Genomic DNA, 18,513 nt, shown 5'->3' on the forward strand with positions numbered 1-18,513 from the left:
AGGTTTATCCAATATGGCTGCCATGGCTTTGAGAATATGCTTTCAGAAAGATGGCTCTGATGCAAACAATGGATATTGGACAAGCAGGGTATGACATAGTTCATGTGACTATCAGTCTGGTGAGCTTAAAATTAGAAATTGAAAATTGAATCTTCCATAAACTATACAGAAAACAGATTAGTCTTTAAGAATACTGGATGTTAATAATGAAGTGTAAGAGCATGTGTGTATCTGTCTGTCTGTCTCTCTCTGGAGTAACATGAAAGAATGATTAGATAACACTATTTACACTCTTCTGCGGTACACAACTACACAGTACTTCCTGTGGTGTTCCACACACAAACAACCTTATCTGATAAAGGGAGAGCAAACTACTTCTCCGCTTTTTTATTGCTACTCTTTAAATGCTGGGAGTGTGTACAATCATATTTACAACATGCATATATCTACACCAATGAAAGAGCACCAAATATAAATTAACATGATGAGAAAAAGATATATAACATATTTACAGAATAACAACATAGAAAGGGATGGTTTCAATCAAACATTCATACACATTACACAAACACTCTTGAGAAGCACACTATCAACAACAGGAACACACAGACATGTTCATATGTACAGTATAACTTGTCTACAAATAGGATAAAATCAACTTTGACTTCATGGTAATTGGAATAGGTCCACAAGAAAAAGAAATAGTAGGGCTGAAACGGTTACCTGCACACATTAAAAACATCAATAACTCAATAACAGCTTTGTTTCTTCATTCAGTTAACTTCTCCATTCCAAGTAATAATAGTCATAACCTTACACATAAGAACAACCTTCGGACTGGATGCCATATAACAATATAAGCCACAAGGCTCTTTAGCCCACCTGAAATTGTTTCTAAATATAATAGTATAACAGAAAGGTGATAGTGCAAAGAAGGATAAGCAAAAGAAGTTTCTAACACATAATCCCCCTGACACAATTCTACATGCACAACTGGCCATGCAGAGTGCCATAAAACAGCATGTCCACCATGACTACCCCTGGCACAATTGGCAGTCACAAACAGGACATAAAGGTCAAAAGTTGAATAAGGTTTGACAAATATCACAATACACCATAAAATATAACATGTTTTATTTGTCATACCACAAAAATACTATATATCAAATTTAATAGTGATATGTGCAGAAATGGCTGAGCGTTGGGCAAACATTTTTTAATTTCAAGTCAGATTAGAATTTCATGAGCATTTTTTAGGTGTAGAAAATATTGAAGTTAATGACAAATGGTGGACAATGCTCCACAAGCACACATTACTTTCAGTCAGATGAGCTGAAAATGAGAATATACCGTATTCGAAGTAATAAGCGCCCCGCTCTAATAAGCGCCCACGGCGATATTTGCTAATATATTAGCTAGTGAACAATCCCAATTAGCACCCCTTCCGATTGATCATGTACACAAGACTTATTTATTCGCGTATAATAGGCTTTCGTGTGTTATATGCACCTTAAATTATGGGCAATTAAATTCTGGAAAAATATATCTGTCGTATATAAACATTTCAGGCTGTCAGCATAAACCACGAAATTTATTCTGTAACTCTGTTTTTTTCCACCAAAATAATATTCTAAAAAGAGCCCCCTATTTCTAATTTTGAGAGCGCCCTGGGCGCTTATTACGTCGAATACGGTAGCATTTTTATTCTGCTATGTTTAGTTTACTGCATCATCCTGCCATTCACATAAGATATACTATAAGAAAAACCATAAACACATTTCGGTCATGGTGAAAATATCAGGGAAATGAATAACAACCAAAATACAATGTTATCCCAATGCAAAGGTCCACAAAGAAGTGAAAACGTCTATGACATAACACTTTGCCCATCTCGAAATTAAATTACCGGGGTACACTTTGATAAATGCACAAGCTGGCGAATCAGTTTGAGTCTCACAGAATTTGTGGGTTCTGAGAAAAAATTATAAAAAGAATTAAATGTCCCCATATATATTTAACTAATTGTTTAACTGAAGGTCTTTGAGTGACTTGTCTGAAAAAAATGTACTTGACATTTTAGGTATAATCTTGTGTGAGGTATATGGTATTTTAATAAACATTTCAGTCACATCTCAGCAGGTCAACTGAATGTGTGAGCAATGTGTGGTACTCATAGAACGAGAATGAAAACCAAGGCAAATCTGAAATTCTAACCCATGACCTGCACCTCCTGCCAAGCTCAAGGGATGTGCATCTACCCATAGTGAGCTCCATAAAGTGGCAAAATTAGCACTAAGGCACTGTTGCTCACCACATACATTCAAAGTGACCTGAATGTTTTTATAGTGAAGTCTTCAGCTGTGAAAACAAAGGAAGTGCGACTTTGTACCGTGGTCTGATTGATGCAAGGACAGAAAAATGTGAGTGTAATATTTTTATTATTAATATATGGCAACATTCCTGTAAAGTATCAAAGCATTTGGTAAAATAATGTCTAATGCAGTAAAACTAAGTCCTATGCCTCCAGCTCAACTAATAACAATTTTATATGCACTGGTTTCATGACATCCCTTCTGGTTTTCAAAATCACATACCCAATGCAGTACAACTTTGAAACCAAATGTCCCATGCCACTACTTCACAACAAAAGTATTAGCACTTCATGTCTAGTGACTCTGGCCTCCATCTCAGCCATAGACAAATTGAAAGCAAAGTTGTGGTGATACAAGAGTGACTGTTGCATACTACAAATACAGTTCTACTGTTATGTGTGAATGTATTATTTATTAAAAAATATTTTGCATTTTCATGAACTGAATTCATGTATTCCATGTCACAGGTCAAAGAGAACCTTTTGAAAATACAATCCATCATAGAAATATTGCTTAAACCTGTGCAAAAATTAAGCACCACTCATAATTTAATAATGTGTTATCTTTACATTGACTGAAAATCTTGTATGTTGAAGGTATGAAATATAACTGAGTTTAAATAGAATGTGATGTTTGTTTGCACCCTAACTCAATAATAAATTAGCACACCTTTATTTCACATTTAAAAAAAAATGTAAAGTTTTCAATTATTTTTAACCCAATTTATGTATGTGTCCATGCGTAATTTTTTTGGTCCTATTTGTCTACATGTTGGCAAATCTTCTGACACACACACTCTGTGTCGGTTTCAAAAGCTGGTGTAAGCACCACATGATCTGGGGACCTTTACAACATGCCTACTCATGGAGGTCACCAAACGCTTAAATCAGAACAGGGGCATGTTGTTCCATTCCTCATGAAGGGCATGTTCCTGTTCCTGTACAGTTTGTATTGGTGGGTCTCACACGACGACCACAAGTGCTCAATTACGTTGAGATCTGGGCATCTTGCTCCATGGGTAAGCCTTGTCTCAATGGCAATAACAAATGTTATGGCTTTGAGGGAGTGAGTGAGTTGGATTTAACACCGCTTTGACAAGTATTCTAGTTACATGGCTGAATATGGGAGGAAAGCATGAAGTGATGCAGGTGTGAGACGTTTACAACTTTGGTGAAACATATTGAGCATGGGTATGATGTGTGACAAACCTGTGACAAACCTAGAAATAAATTTGGGGAACCAGGATTGAAACGCACAACCATTGGTGTGTAATGGCTATTATCAGACAAGGTGTAACAGACAGACTAGTCAAATTGTCGAAAATGCAGGCCTACTGTCCACGGACAGTTTGGGCCTGCATGAATTTGTTGCACTTGTTACTTGTTATAAAAAGGTGCAGAATGGTGAAACTTTCCATGGACACTCCTACCAAAAGCATCACCTATTGTTGTACGAAACAACTCTTTTCAAAGTCAAGGTCAGTTTCCATGGTAAACCGCCATCAAAAACCTACATTTTGCCATTGCTCCCCATTGTATGCAGACGAATTGATGAAATATGGTGGAAGGCTAGTGTGGGGTCCAAGATATAGTTTTCTTATTTTGCACCTACTTAGATTCTTATTGCCCATGACAGCATTTTCACTGAGGTAAAACTAACTATAATGCTGTGAAGGTTTAACCGTGTCCATGTATAAGATCAAATCAGTATTAAGTGAGCCCTTATGTGAGCACTTGTACAAAGCACCATAACCTAAAATCATTCGTTCAAAGTTTCATTTTAATAGGTCTTGCCGTTTCAGAGATGCCAAAATTAGTAAAATCGAAATATTTTATTACATTTGTGTACTTATCCTGCATAATTTCGTCAGATACATTAAGAAGTAATGCATTATTAGTAAAAAATTTGCATACTCTATGTCATACTGAAAACCACAAACTTGAGACATATGAAATTTCAGCCAGCTGAGGTAATTCTTATTTTATTTTAATGACATGAACAATTCTCTATTTCTTAATATGGTTCAAGGCACTTCCCTTCAGCAGTTTCGGAGAAGTAGTCAACAGACGGGCAAGTTGCCATGCCATAAGCTCACTTGGGCCTTCGGACCTGGTTAGCCGAGAATATGTACTGTAATTCATTGATAGATAGGCAGATATGATAGGTATGGATGGAAGCCAGGTGGACGGACAACCGACCAAACAACCCACTATCTACATACAAACCTACACAGTAATGTAAGCAGAAATAATTGGTCATAAAATGGTAACCATGATGGCCATTAGTAGAATAAGAAATTAATGAAAAATGTTATAATCCAGGTCCTATGTGTGGACATTTACCTTAATGAAGGAAAATATATACATTTTTTTTAAACAAATGGCATAACAGTGGCACACTTGACATACCATATGTTATGGGGTTCAGGACAACCTGGGCCATAGCCTGACCCCTTGCCCAATGACCCTAAAAATCACTATCTAAATGACACGTCTTGTAGAAAAGCTGATAATCTTAATTTCAGACACTTCAATAATTTTAATTACTGTATTCAAGCATGTTTTTGGTATCCGTTTCAGCCAATTGCTAGGTATCATTCAAACACACTCAAAGCAAGTTTCAAACTGATTTGTCTCCCTTTATGACAATAAATAATCCTCAAAAAGTGACAGCAAAGTGAGGCGCAGTTTGGCTCAATATAAACTGTGAAGGCAACAAAGTCTAGATGACCAGAGATGATCATTTCAAACACTCCACCTCCTTTCAGGTAGCTGTCAAAATTGAAGCTACAGTATCAAGATGACTTGCTAGTCAACCCCAATTTGAATTGTCTTGCTATCTCCAATCCCCTGTCACAAACTTATATAGATGGCAAACTATGACTTTCTCCAATGTGCTCATTCAATCTCGGTCTCAAGGCAGTCCCCTCGTGTAAGGCGGTAGTTGGCAATCTCAGAGATTCCATGATAGTGTACAAACGCTGCTGCCACCACAAATATATGGAAGATTTGGTGGCTCTGAAACTGAAACCATAAAAAAAATGTTAACTGAAATCTGAAACATGTCATTCATCAAATTATATAAGAATGCAGTAGCCAATTAAAGTTACTACAATTGTATCCTTTTGTATTTAGCTGATTCTTTACATTAAGTACTGTTGGAAGTAGAAAAGGGTTTGCAAGTACTTGCAAACACAGAAGCAGCCCCTTCACTGTCATACCATGAAAACCTAGGAAATCATTTATAACACACCACCATGCTTTTCATGGGAACATATAAACATTGTTCTATGCTTCTAGATGTCTTACTAAGGGGCCCGATTGATATCATAATTGTGAGAAACAGGCAAGACTATGCCCCATAGCTACCTTAATAACAATGTTTAACATTTTGCCATTCCAGTTTGGGAAAACACATGCCCAATGAAGCACAAGTTTGAAACAGAAATGCCTCTAGCTACCCTAATAAGAAAGTAACAAACACTTCCTGGTTATTAACATCACTTTTGGTTTGGAACAGAAATGATGCCCAATGCAGGACAGCTTTGAAACTGAGAGTCCGGATTAATAACATCTCTCCCAGTTTGGGTTAACAAATGTCCAATGCAGTACAATTTTGAAACAAAAAGTTAATAACAAAGTTATAAGCACTTACGATTTAATGACCATGACTTTCAACCTTGCCCATGAACTCTCTAGTTCATTCCAATCATAAATGCTCAAGATAGTGTGTACATAAGCTATTTCGGATGCTTCTTCACATTCAGAAACATTGACCTTCAACATCATCCAATCACATGTGAGAACTTTACATGACAACTATGAAATCTCCATATGATCTGACAATACTTCTCTTATGAAATGCTTTTGTTTCTCATTTCATGAGTAAATAACCTATAACTTCTATAACTTGAACACTAGTGACCTTGACAGTATACCAAATGTTGACAATCACAACCACAATTTGGGATATTTCAAGAATGAGGCTGAGAGTTTTGGCTGTGAGAATGTTACTGGTCAAATCAAAGCTTTTTCAGAAGGGAAACCAAGTGATTTTACTCATGTTACAGATACTATCTCTCCACACTAGCTAGTTTAAAATAGATATTTACCATTTCCATCGGTAAGGCATTTAAATGAAGCGATTTCCTTTCAGGACATATTCATACAAAGCAAAAGTGACTTTGCACATGGGTGCCTTAGAGTATATATATATCAAGTACAGCATGCGGCAGACAAAACTGGATATTCAACTCATCAAAAACACCCTATTTCCAACAAGCACCATGACAATATTCTTAAATTGTCAAAATGCAAACCTTACTTCATTGTGAAGAAGGATATTTTGAACATCCTCTCCAAATATGAAAACAGTTTGTCTAGTGGTTTCTTAGAAGAGATTGGACCCAAGGCTGTTTTTCATATCACTAAATGTGCTGCTGCAGCATTTTGAAAAGCTGCGACATAGAACATGTGAAAATGACATTGATATGATCCATAGATATTGAGAAGAGATTTGTCAGTTTTAGGGCTAACTGATGGACGAAATCCATAACATAAGCTTACATTGACGATGTCAAGGTGAGCTAAAACTTAACATCTAGGCCAGTCCACATTAATTACTTGTTTTAAAGGAAAACAATCCAGAATCCTTAAAAATTGCAGTGATGTGTAGAATTGATGTCTTTCAGATGCTTAAGTTATTAAAAAGACATTTCAGAAGTTCATCACTGTATTTCTCGGGAAGACGGTCAAACCTGGCTGCCACATGTTTTAGTTAAAACCATGTGCAAAAGGGTCTACTAGGAAGGTATCGGTGAAGTTTTGTTCTAAAATGTATTATATACATTATTATCTCAAAGTCAAAGAATATATTTCCCCAAAACAGCAAGCAGATGTATATCCTCTGTGCAATATGAGGCATCAAATAACTGATTGGTAACGATCGGCAAATGTAGAAAAGGCATTTTGTGTTATATGGCGACAGTGAAGAAAGAAATTGCAATATGTTGGGGCATGATAAGAAATAATGTTTTTTTCCCACCAGTTGAGTTTCCCCCACACAAGCAATTTGGAAAAAATATTATGGAAGTTTCCGTAAAACAAGTAAATAATACAAGGCCCAAGTTACTTACCCAGATGTCAAATTTGCCAGGAAATATCCTTTCGGGTATTCTGAGTGCATAAATGAATGCACCTGCTATGTAGAGCAGTGCCATCAGACAGAGCCAACCAAGAGCAGCAAAGTTGATGGCATGGTAGAAACCATCAGTGATAACATAATGCAGCGCCGGTATAACTCCACTCAGACCAAGGCCCACAAACACCCCTACAGAAGAAAGTACATGTATTATCACAACAAGAAAGGTGTTAGCATTTTATGCAAAAACAAAACTAGACCCATCCCCACCTTTTCCTGCATGACCCAAAACTTTCCCATCAGAAACATCTATCATGAATCATATTGACATTATCTAATCCGGTGACAGCTGACTTCACTAATATTTATCTATATTCATCTTTCATCCCTTATGTTGTCTAACGTGGTACAACTTTGTTCTTGGGAGAACTTGTACCCAATCCCCTATTCTTTGCGAATAAAATATGTATAATCCAAACCTCAAACTGCCTCAAGTTATCATAAAATAAGCACTTCCAGTTTAATGATAATACAAATTTTAAAGTCATACCATATCGTCAATGCAAGACAAAGGACATTTTAGGTATTATTAGGGCCCTCTTTGGCCCATGGGATATGCATAATGTTAGAAATGATAAAATCTTTTGAAACAATAACATAACTTTCCAGCTGAATGAAAATTAGAAATTAGAAATATTTTTTTTAACAATTCCCTATTTGGGACTTATGACAACATTAGATACATAGGTAATAATGTATCTAAAAAGGTTGAAAATTCAGAAATTAAAAACAAGAAAGAAATAACACTTGTCAGCCATTTGAATACCATAACTTTCATGCCAAAATTTCAAAGTTTTCTGCAAATATAACTTAGAAACTTCCAGTGGGCCAAAAAGGCCCTCATCCAACCCATGCTTGTAGTTACATTCAACCAAAAGTAGGGGATAATGACATATAAATGTTACGATTAGTTGCCAGCTTTGAAAAATGACTGCCAAAGAACCAAATCCTAATGCTCCAACATAACCAAAACAATGCACATGGGACCATGCAATTGCACCATGCACATGGGTATGGGATCAGTCTTGATTTTGACATTTCAGTGAAAGGATGTCAAACCTCTCTGAGCCATTAGTATTGTTGATTTTCATTATCCAAAGTAACATGTAAACTTCCTACTCTTGTTTAATGCAGAATTTATGATCAGATTGGAGAATGCATTGTCTACATGTGATGAACGCCTGAGGGATATTGGCATGCTTCAAACTAGAAGAACTCTGTGAGAGGTAGCCAATGTGTTCAATGTGTCCCAGTCTGTCATTTGCAGACTTTTAAACAGATTTCGGCAGACACAACATGTACAATGTAAAAAATCAGCAGAAATCAATCAATAATACTATCTCTATTACATCACTGTCATATTCCTGTATTTTGGCTGTCATCACACTTTACAAAATATTAGATTTTTAACAGAAGTCCTCTTTAATGTCAACTATCCATAATTAGTTGTGTAGATAATAGTCTTCTACTGCCCAGTGCTCCTGTGCATGTGCAAGGCAGGAAACCTGAATGACCTCAAAAAGTCAGAAGACGTCTAGAATATAAGCAAATACATGATAACTGCCACTGAACTACAATTATATCTGCATTCTTATGATACCACTTCTGGAACTGATGATATCATGTTTGGTTCCAATAACATCACTTACAGTGGAGCTGACATCAAGATCTCATAATGTGATTCCAGATGTTAAACTATGATCTGACCTACTCACAGTGGACAATAATTATCAAATGATCAACCAACCAATTCTTAGTGCTCAACTGGACACAGTAGTCAATCAAGTTGTCTTACTTAAGCAGGAAAGCAATAAACATGATAAAGTCTATGTCACAGCAGCCCTACAGCTGACGACTGATTCTTGGCTATAACTTCTGGGAGAGATCCGATAGATATAGAACTCCTATGCCCGTGCTAATGGTACGTATGGTTTCTCAATCAAAGCAGACAATTCCACAGATAAATTCCATAGCGGCACATGGAGTTCTGCTATCTTCAAGAAAAAAGGATCTCTATCAGTCCATCATGCTGAAGTACTGAGGCTACAGATGATCTATGTGTAGGTCTTTCTGTGGTACACATGCATTAAACTGGTCACCCTCACGCCATATTTACTCAGGTCATGTGATGCTTTCTTATAATATTATGTGCGCGAGCAAATGTAGGTGAAACATATTAATCTGATAAAAAAAATACTGAAATGAAAATCTGATTCTTTGGATCGCTTCCGATTAAGCATAACTAAACTACAAATATTGTCCTCAAAAGAATACATATTGAATTAAAAAAAAGGGGCTTACACAAGACTAAATCACCCTATAATTGTACACTAAGCATGATGGGAAAAGGAACAGACGAGCGTGAGAATTGTCTTACAGGTAATTGATTTTCTGCATGATGTCACTCCTTAGTTACTACCATATTTGGACAGATTACAATGACTCTTCAGCATTCATGAGCAAAGCATCAAACTTTGGAATATCTATGCATTTATGAACGATAAAGAAGAATTACTACGATTCCTCAGAGTGAATGACTTTGGGAGGGTAAAATCTTTGCTAAATGTGAAGTAGGAAAGTTTTATTTGTGCAAAGACAAATCCCACAGCAGTGATGGTGTTTACTGATGATGTAATTGCAAATCTTGTGCCAAAAAATCTCAATTCAGCATAATTCTTTGCTTGCAGGAAGCAAATTGTCACTGGGATATAAACTTCTAATCACCTGTTATTGGGTGTACAAGTTACCCCAGGATTTTGCGTGGAGAGAACTAGAAATTTCATCATCTCACACCACGGTTGACTGGTTTAATTTCTGTCTTGAAATATGTGTGGTAATATTGGATGACAGTGAGCAGATTGGGGGAATTGGAAAAAAAACATTGAGGTAGATGAATCAAAATATGCGGAAAGAAAACACAATAAAGGTAAACGTGTGCAAGGGAAGTGAGTGTTTGGCAGGATCGAATGGGAAAGTATGAAGTGTTTGTTTCTTCGAATGTGTGGACACAAGAAGTTCAGAAACTCTGAAACCAATAATTGTGAAACATATCAAACCTGGCACAACTATCATTAGTGACTGCTGGAAAGCATACACATGACTTTCATCACTTGACCTTGAACCATTCACTCCACTTCAAAGACCCCGAGCCTGGTGCACACATCAACACGATAAGAGTCATCATGGGGGTGCATTGAAACGGTCCCTACTGTGAAGCGGCACCATGGATGACCTCAATAATTTTTGTCTTGAGGAAATAACTGGATGTCCATGACAAGTTCACAGCTTTCCTGACACTTATTGTTCGGGCCTACAAACCACATGGGAGGTACAGTGAGTTATTAAAACCTTGCCCTACACCCATCCAGATTTTCAAAAATATTACAAATGACAGTTTGGATGATTTTGCACTATAATGGTGTCTGGTATACTGCATTCTTGACCTTTCAATAGTACCATGACGAAAACTTATTGTCAAGCTGGAGGTCATCATTTCTACTTCTTCTTTACTACTGGCAGAACATGTCCCATCTATTGTCACCAATGGCAGTTGAATTAGGCCTCCAAGATTGCACCAGTGCTTCTGATGCAGGAAGCCTGCATTTTAGAAGTGATAGTTTCATTGTGTTAAGATGAAGGCTGTGGATCCCGTAATTATGTCTGATCAGGGCTGCTGAAGAAGATTGTGGCGCTTGGTAGTTTGTGTGGTTCCTTCATGAGAAGCAGAAAATGCCTGGGAAACTACTGCCTGCTTGGCCAAACTGGAACTTTGAGAATCATGAAGAAATCCGTGTCTTCCAATCCTCACTCTTGAGGAGATCATGGAGGGAAGGTGTAAGCAAGCATCCCCTTCCAGCTCAAGGATAATGTGTCCACTTGCAGGGCTTGAGGATCAGGAACTGGACTGACATACACTGGGAGTTTGTTGTTGAGGCAAGTTGCAAATAGGTCCAGTAGTATAGGTAATGATGGTTCTGCCGCAACTCCACTGGGGCTGGATTTATATACCTATACTGCTACTACAGATGGAATTTTTTATGTGTAAATGACTATGCGATTCAACGATAGTCATGAGATTAAACTAAATTGACTCCAGCTCACCACCACCTGGAGTCTATGATATAAATTTTTATAGGTAATGATGGTTCTGGCGCAACCCCACTGGAGCCAGATTTTTTATACCTACTACAGAGGGAATTTTTTATGCCAAAATGATCATGCGATTCAACGATAGTCATGAGTTGTATTAAAAGAAACATCAATATTAATTAATAATGAATAAAATTTACTATAGCCCACGAGGATATTGGAAAGGTATAGGAGCAATAAAAAAATTAGCCACCGCGGCTAAGGTATCTAAAGATGTAGCCAAGGATTGGTTAAAGAAACAAGCGATGTGGCAAATATATTTACCGGCACCGCGTTTTATACCGAAGAAGAAGTTTGATATTTTTACAACAAATGAAGTTCATCAGGCTGACCTCTTGTTTCTTCCCCACGATAAGGTAAGACGCAAAACGTATAAATACGCTTTAACGGTAGTGGATGTGGCTAGTCGATACAAAGAGGCTGAGCTATTAACCTCGAAAGATTCAACAGAAGTAGCTAAAATGGCCTAAGCTATTTTAAGTAGATCCCGGTCGCGAGTTTATGGGATTGATAACTAAACTGTTAACAAAGCACGATGTCAAAATCAGGCGTGGTGAAAGAGAGGCCCACCGCAGTCAAGCTATCGTCGAAAGATTTAACAGGACATTAGCGGAACGTTTGTTTGGCTATCAGTATGGGATCGAAATTAAATCCGAGCGATTGAGATCAACCGAATGGGTGACACGATTATCAGCCGTTGTATCAGCGCTGAATAATGAAGTAACGAGATTAATAGGGAAGAAACCATCCGATGCGATTAAAATGAAATCCGTATCTTCCGAATCTTCAGCACCGAGGAGAGGCAAAGAACGAAAACTTCCGGATAGAGTAAGGGTAAGATATTTATACCAGTCCGGTGAACTCAAAAGGAGGCCTACGTCGCGCAACCGATCCCATATGGTCCCTTAAGACATATAACATTAGTCGATTGGTTATGAAAGAAGGAGAGCCTATTCTTTATTATCTTCAAGATGGACCGGGTAGGGCATTTGTACGAGAAGAGTTGTTCATAGCTCCTGACGGTACGGTATTACCACCATAACCATAAGCATAGGTAGTTACACCATCATTATCAATCCATCTCTTTGTATCTAAGGGGGATAATGATGTCTTGTTCATTATTAATCCATATATCCTATGATTGTAACTTCTTAAAGAGTTCATCTCGTGTTTGAACGTTCTACCGTTGAATAATGATTCTTTATACTGTTCGTGTTTGATATGCTTTTTTACAACATACTTCTTAACGCCCTTAGCTTTTCTTATCTCCCTATTATCGGACTTCTTTATAGAATACATCTTAGGTCTTAATCCGACATACTCCGCTATAGGGGTCCCAGCACATTCATCCTTCATCTTACCTAACACCTTTTTATTTAGTACGCTGTGCAGTGGATTATCTTTTGGGTAATCGCTCGTGTCGTACATATCTATTTTTTCTGCCATATCTTTAAACACATCCTCGGTTTGTATTTCCATCAACAAAGAATCTGTGTCGGTATATAACACCTCGCATCTATCGCCGTATTGCTTCTTAAGTTTGTTGTAATAAAAGTCATACATTAAGTGTTTTGACAAGTCGAGAATACTCATACCGACGTACACCCGTCTGTTGAATTTTATATTACTCTTCTGCATATGCAATGCGGCTAAGTCGTTATCGAATATCTTGCTTCTGTTCAAAGCCGGACTGGCTATAAGTTTCCTGAGTCTTTCTTCCTCATTAGATCTGACTAATTTAACATCAACACACTTCCTTAGATTCTCCTTAGTTTTACCAAATACTGAGTTATTCATGAGCTAAAACAGATTCTTTTCGAAATCGCTGGTAGCTATCTTTCTTAAATCTGTGTTCAGCCTTATATAGGGCTCCATCCAAGGGCTTTGATCAAACTTTAGAACTCTGTGTATTTTCTTAAGTTTCATACCTAACGATAGATACAACTGGAGATTTCTGTAGTGAACTATATATTTTGTCTTATCCATCAAATTTGGTACGAGTTTTTCTAAGTTAGCTAACCTACTATTCCCCCATCAAGGAGCGTTTATATTCCAATCTTTATTAACCATTAATCTTTCGGGAGCTAGAGGATAACTGTTATGATCTTTATGTAACGAACTTGGATATTCCAAGTCAACTTCTAGTATGTACCCTTTATTCGCATCATTCGCATTGATATCATTCACTTCGATATCATTCTCATCGACCCACTCAAAACCACCCGTGGGTAAAGGTTGACTCATAGCCCATCCGTACAAATTGTTAGCGTCGAGATATAATATGTGCGTGTCGGGTTTACTCGGATTGTATCCTTCCACTAATTTATTATTAGCCTTAGAATACCTTTTCGCTGCCATCGATATACCACCTCTTAATCCTTTCTCAATAAACAAGTGCATATCGTAATCTGTGAGTAGTTCTAGTTCTACGCCGGTCCAAGCCGTATTGTTTTAAACATGTCTTTCTAAATATCTCGAATATATTGGTGAGTAACAGTACATCGGTTTTTAAGTACAGATCGTGATAATCGCCTAAATTCTTACAACCTAATTTATCCCAGACCGTCAGAGCGTGTTCATAATCGGCATCGGTTATTTTAGATTCTGTTAAGTTACTATAGAATGATTCAAGGGGTGGTAATTCAGTTTCTTCGAATCTAGACCAATCATCCATATATTCGTAAGGATATACACCTTTTCTCAGCAACAAATGACGTGTTATCTTATCGGTATATTGATTTGTTATCGCAAAGTCATCAGGATTGTTTGCATTAGCTAAATTGTCCAGGGAAGATAACAGAAACTGTACGGAGTCTATGAATCTAAGCCCATTACTTTGCTTTATTCTAGATTTCCCATCCTTGTCCCTATAATGTATAGGTTTAGTCAATGAGAACGATATGTTTTTTTCCATATTATTAGGAATGCACATTAAACCGCCGTCGGTCTTTGAGATAGCTTCCATAATGAGATGTGAATCGTATCCCCTAAGGTTATGAAACACAACGGGGATGGGTATTGTTTGAGAATTCATTTTTAGTTTCAAGTTACACTCGTTATGCGCGGTTCACCGATAATTACCCGTGACGTGACAATGATCTCTTACGGAATCTCCATCCACGGGTTTATTACAAACATGACAACTCGTTGACTTCTTATGGGCCCTCCAATTATCCCTCGTCATACACATGGGTTTCTTACACGATAATTTTTCCCTGAATATTCTCTCTTCGTTTTGTAGATATTTTAGGAACTTTCCCGCTGCATCGGGACCTCTGTAAATCACGGGCGTGTTTGTTTTCCCATCATACCTTACAACTATATATCCAAACCCACAAGGAATATGTTCTTGAGTTTTGTACGTAAAACTACTATCAGTATTGCGTTCAGTATTGTCTATGGGTTTGATAAGCGCTTCGAAGTCGGCGTAAATTACGTACGGTACTGGCATTTGATTACAATAATGTTCAAATTTTAATATATTTTTTCCCTCGTTAGGCATATCGATCCTGATAGCGGTCTGTCCAACACCTCTGCAGTCTTCTTTATGCGCTTCTAATAGATCTTGTCTGCTGTACCCATGTAGGCATCTTTCGCAGAAATATTTCTTTCTAGCATGTTTTGTTTGATCGTATAATAGCCTGTTTAATCTTTTTATCCATGTATAATGATATTTTCCATCTTTTTCGATCAGAAATGAATTGATTCTGGGGATATGTCCCGGAGCGGAGCTTATCCTGTGTACAACAATCCCTTTAGAATGTCCAAAAACATTTATAGCTAAATTATTTTGCTTTTCCACCTTATCAATTTGTGATATTGGTGTAGGTTCGTCTATACCATCGAAAGATGAGTCCATCGTTTTGGGGATAGCTAGAAGGTCTATTTGCAATTTTAGAATCTACGGTGAACAATGCAGATCTTATCATCATTCTTAAACAATCATCGGATTTATTTTTTACATTAATTATGGCTTTTTTCTTCTTATAATACGGGGGTAAATCTATATAAGAACCACCTTTGAAGGGCATATAATTTGATATATCTAAATATAAACTATCGATCGATTTTATCCACACCCCAACCCGAACCTCTATTAGTCCAGCGTTCTAAAGTTTCCTGTATCCTCTGAATTGATGTATCTAATGATGCGTTTATAGTATCGGATTCGGTTATAACTTCTTGATTGCTACGGAAATATGGTTCGGTATATTCGGTGCTATTGTCTGCGCTACTTTTACTCAATAACATTTTAATCGTCAGCTGGTATTTTATACTATATAAATCATCTAACTCCTCGTTAATTTTACTCGATATGATATCGTTAACAGCCATGTTGGAATTAATATCAATCTTCCAACCTCTTAGATATTTACCAACGCCGGCGGATGTGGGTACAAATATTAATTCTTGTTGATTATTATCATCATCATTATGTTGAATATTATCATTATGTTGAACATCATTATTATCTAGTAAAGCGATCAATTCAGCTCTTCTCATTCGAGAATAACCTCTCAGCCCACTGTTTCTCACTTGAGCTTTGAGTTCTCTAACAGTCTGGGTTTGTTGTATTCCAAACCGAGTAAGGTAATCAATTCAGCTTTTCTCATTCGAGAATATCCACGTAGACCACTTTGCTTTGCCATAGCCTTCAACTCTCTGACAAAAACCATTGTGGTTGAATGGTATATGCAAAATGAGTCAAATGTCTAATTGGTTGTTTTTCATATATCTAAACGTATTCTCCCCAACCTATTCCTCTCGTTGATGTAATCTCTCTTCCTAGCATAAATAATCTGGTTCCTGACCCTATCAGCACCGTGTTTCTTGCATAAACAATAACGACCTTTGACCCCTATCCCACATACAGAACACGTATAGTTAATGTTTCCGCGCCTGATGTAATAATTGTGTATGCCGCAGTAAATATCAACACAGTGTCGGTTACATAGAGTTTTTTTTACCCATGAGTGCAAATCTGCACTGATTCATGGTTTATACATCTATCATATCATTTGTCTAAATGCAAATCACATCTACGATATTGATTAGGCAGTCAGCCAACGCTATTTATAGATTAGCTGTCGCTCTAACTAGGTCATGATAGCTGAAAATTGTAACAGCTGATAACCCCATTATCACAAATGCGACCTCGCGGTTTTTCTGAGCCTCTGACGGTGTATAAAACTGACTCTTTGTTGGTCTCAGTATTGGGTCAAGTTTTTTCCCATAAACGAGGAAGTATTCGTGCATGGCAGATTCGACATCCTTAAACGTTTGAATTGAATGTCCTTCCTTACGCAGTTCTTCATGAATAAAATCTAATCTATTCATTCTCTGCCGCGCATATTGTGACTGGGCTGCTTCGAGTTGTTCTAAAGCTTTGTTATGTCGTTTACGCTCCTCTTCAACTTCTTTAGCGTTTGATTTCCTCATACTAGAAAATAAATAATTACTCCCCGAAAAAGCTAGAGCATTAACAATAGCTCCAACGACCATCATCGCAATTGTTGCCATAGTATATAAATATAAAATATTCAAATGTTCATTATGTCTTCCGGGATAAGCCCTTGTTTGATGAGCATATCCTTCGTAGCCATAGACAATCCAATATCCAGAATCATCATACCGATATCATATCCATTAAAATCTAGCTTGGGAGGTGTGGCTTTAGTAATCATTTTAGCTATACAGGCATAGCCAATGGCAAAGCCGGTGACCACCGCTGAATGATACGTTTACCAACAATTTACCGTCTGTAACTGGAGTAGTCATGCTTCTTTATAGCATTATATGGGGGCTAACCTCTAATTGAACTTCTTGTGACATCGGGGGTGACGTTTTCTCTTCTCCGGTCTTATAAAACAACCATACAGCCGCTATACCAGCAACTCCTACTAGTGCCCATGTTTTAATCGGATCAATATTTGAATTATTTATTAATTTCGCTTTCCTCGCCAGCCCTCCCATTCTTCCTGCGGCTATTTTTGGGGGGTTCTCAGTAACTCTGGCTTTTAGTATTTTCTCATTCACAATCGCTGGTGGTGGTTCCTCATTCACTCGTTGTTCCGCAATCTGTTGTGGTTGTGCATCCTCGTTCACAATCTGTTGTGGTGTCACCTGTTGAGTCTCCATTATTATTAAGTGGGCACGTATGTTAAAATTGACAATACCTAGCCGTTATTAAAGCTGTGGTGAACGGAGCTAAGAACATTCCGTATCTATGATAAAACTCACAGCTCACTGTACTTATAGCGTGTTCGATGAATGGGTCTTTCTCTAGAGATTCGCATAAATACATGCGATGTTCTGCCGGGATAGGGAGAAACGTACTAGCTACGACTGTGTATAGTTGTAACATAGCCGAACCTATCGTTTTAGTCATGGTAGCTCCCAGTCTAGACTCGTAACGCACGTACTGTTTTTTAATTTCTTCGTCGGTCATGTTATCAATTTTTTCGATGGTATAATTTTCTCCCAAATATTGGGAACATTTTCCACCGGCTACCAAAGCAGTTAGTCTTTCTCTATGTTTATCTAAAGATTTATCTGTAACTCGTTGATCAGCATTTATTCGATGAGTTCGTCGCATTCCATAATGTAATACCAAAGGAGATATTTAAGTCTAACATAATATAATATGGCATATCCAATACATCCCGTAATAATGAACTGTTGCGAAAGAATGATGATTTTGAGCCACAATTTATGTCATATTAACCGCTAATGTTCAATTTGCTATAATTTTGCTACATTTTTGCTACATTTTGCTAAGCAATTGCATAAGCAG

The 18,513-nt window shown here is 37.3% G+C and overlaps 1 protein-coding gene across 1 annotated transcript in view; it reads right to left on the bottom strand.

Moving 5' to 3' along the window:
- Positions 1-1,619: 1,619 nt before the first annotated feature.
- Positions 1,620-18,513, bottom strand: part of LOC124146400 (adiponectin receptor protein-like) — a 54,220-nt gene continuing 37,326 nt past the window's right edge. Inside the window, exons 6-7 of the mRNA XM_046516667.2 lie at positions 7,507-7,700; positions 1,620-5,395 (exon numbers count right to left, since the gene is read on the bottom strand). Coding sequence (XP_046372623.1) covers positions 5,270-5,395; positions 7,507-7,700 — 320 coding nt within the window. The 3' untranslated portion in view covers positions 1,620-5,269. The remainder of the gene's footprint in view (positions 5,396-7,506; positions 7,701-18,513) is intronic.

This window comes from Haliotis rufescens, unplaced genomic scaffold (assembly GCF_023055435.1).
Source record: "Haliotis rufescens isolate VD_foot unplaced genomic scaffold, xgHalRufe1.0.p SCAF_22, whole genome shotgun sequence".
Taxonomy (NCBI): domain Eukaryota; kingdom Metazoa; phylum Mollusca; class Gastropoda; order Lepetellida; family Haliotidae; genus Haliotis; species Haliotis rufescens.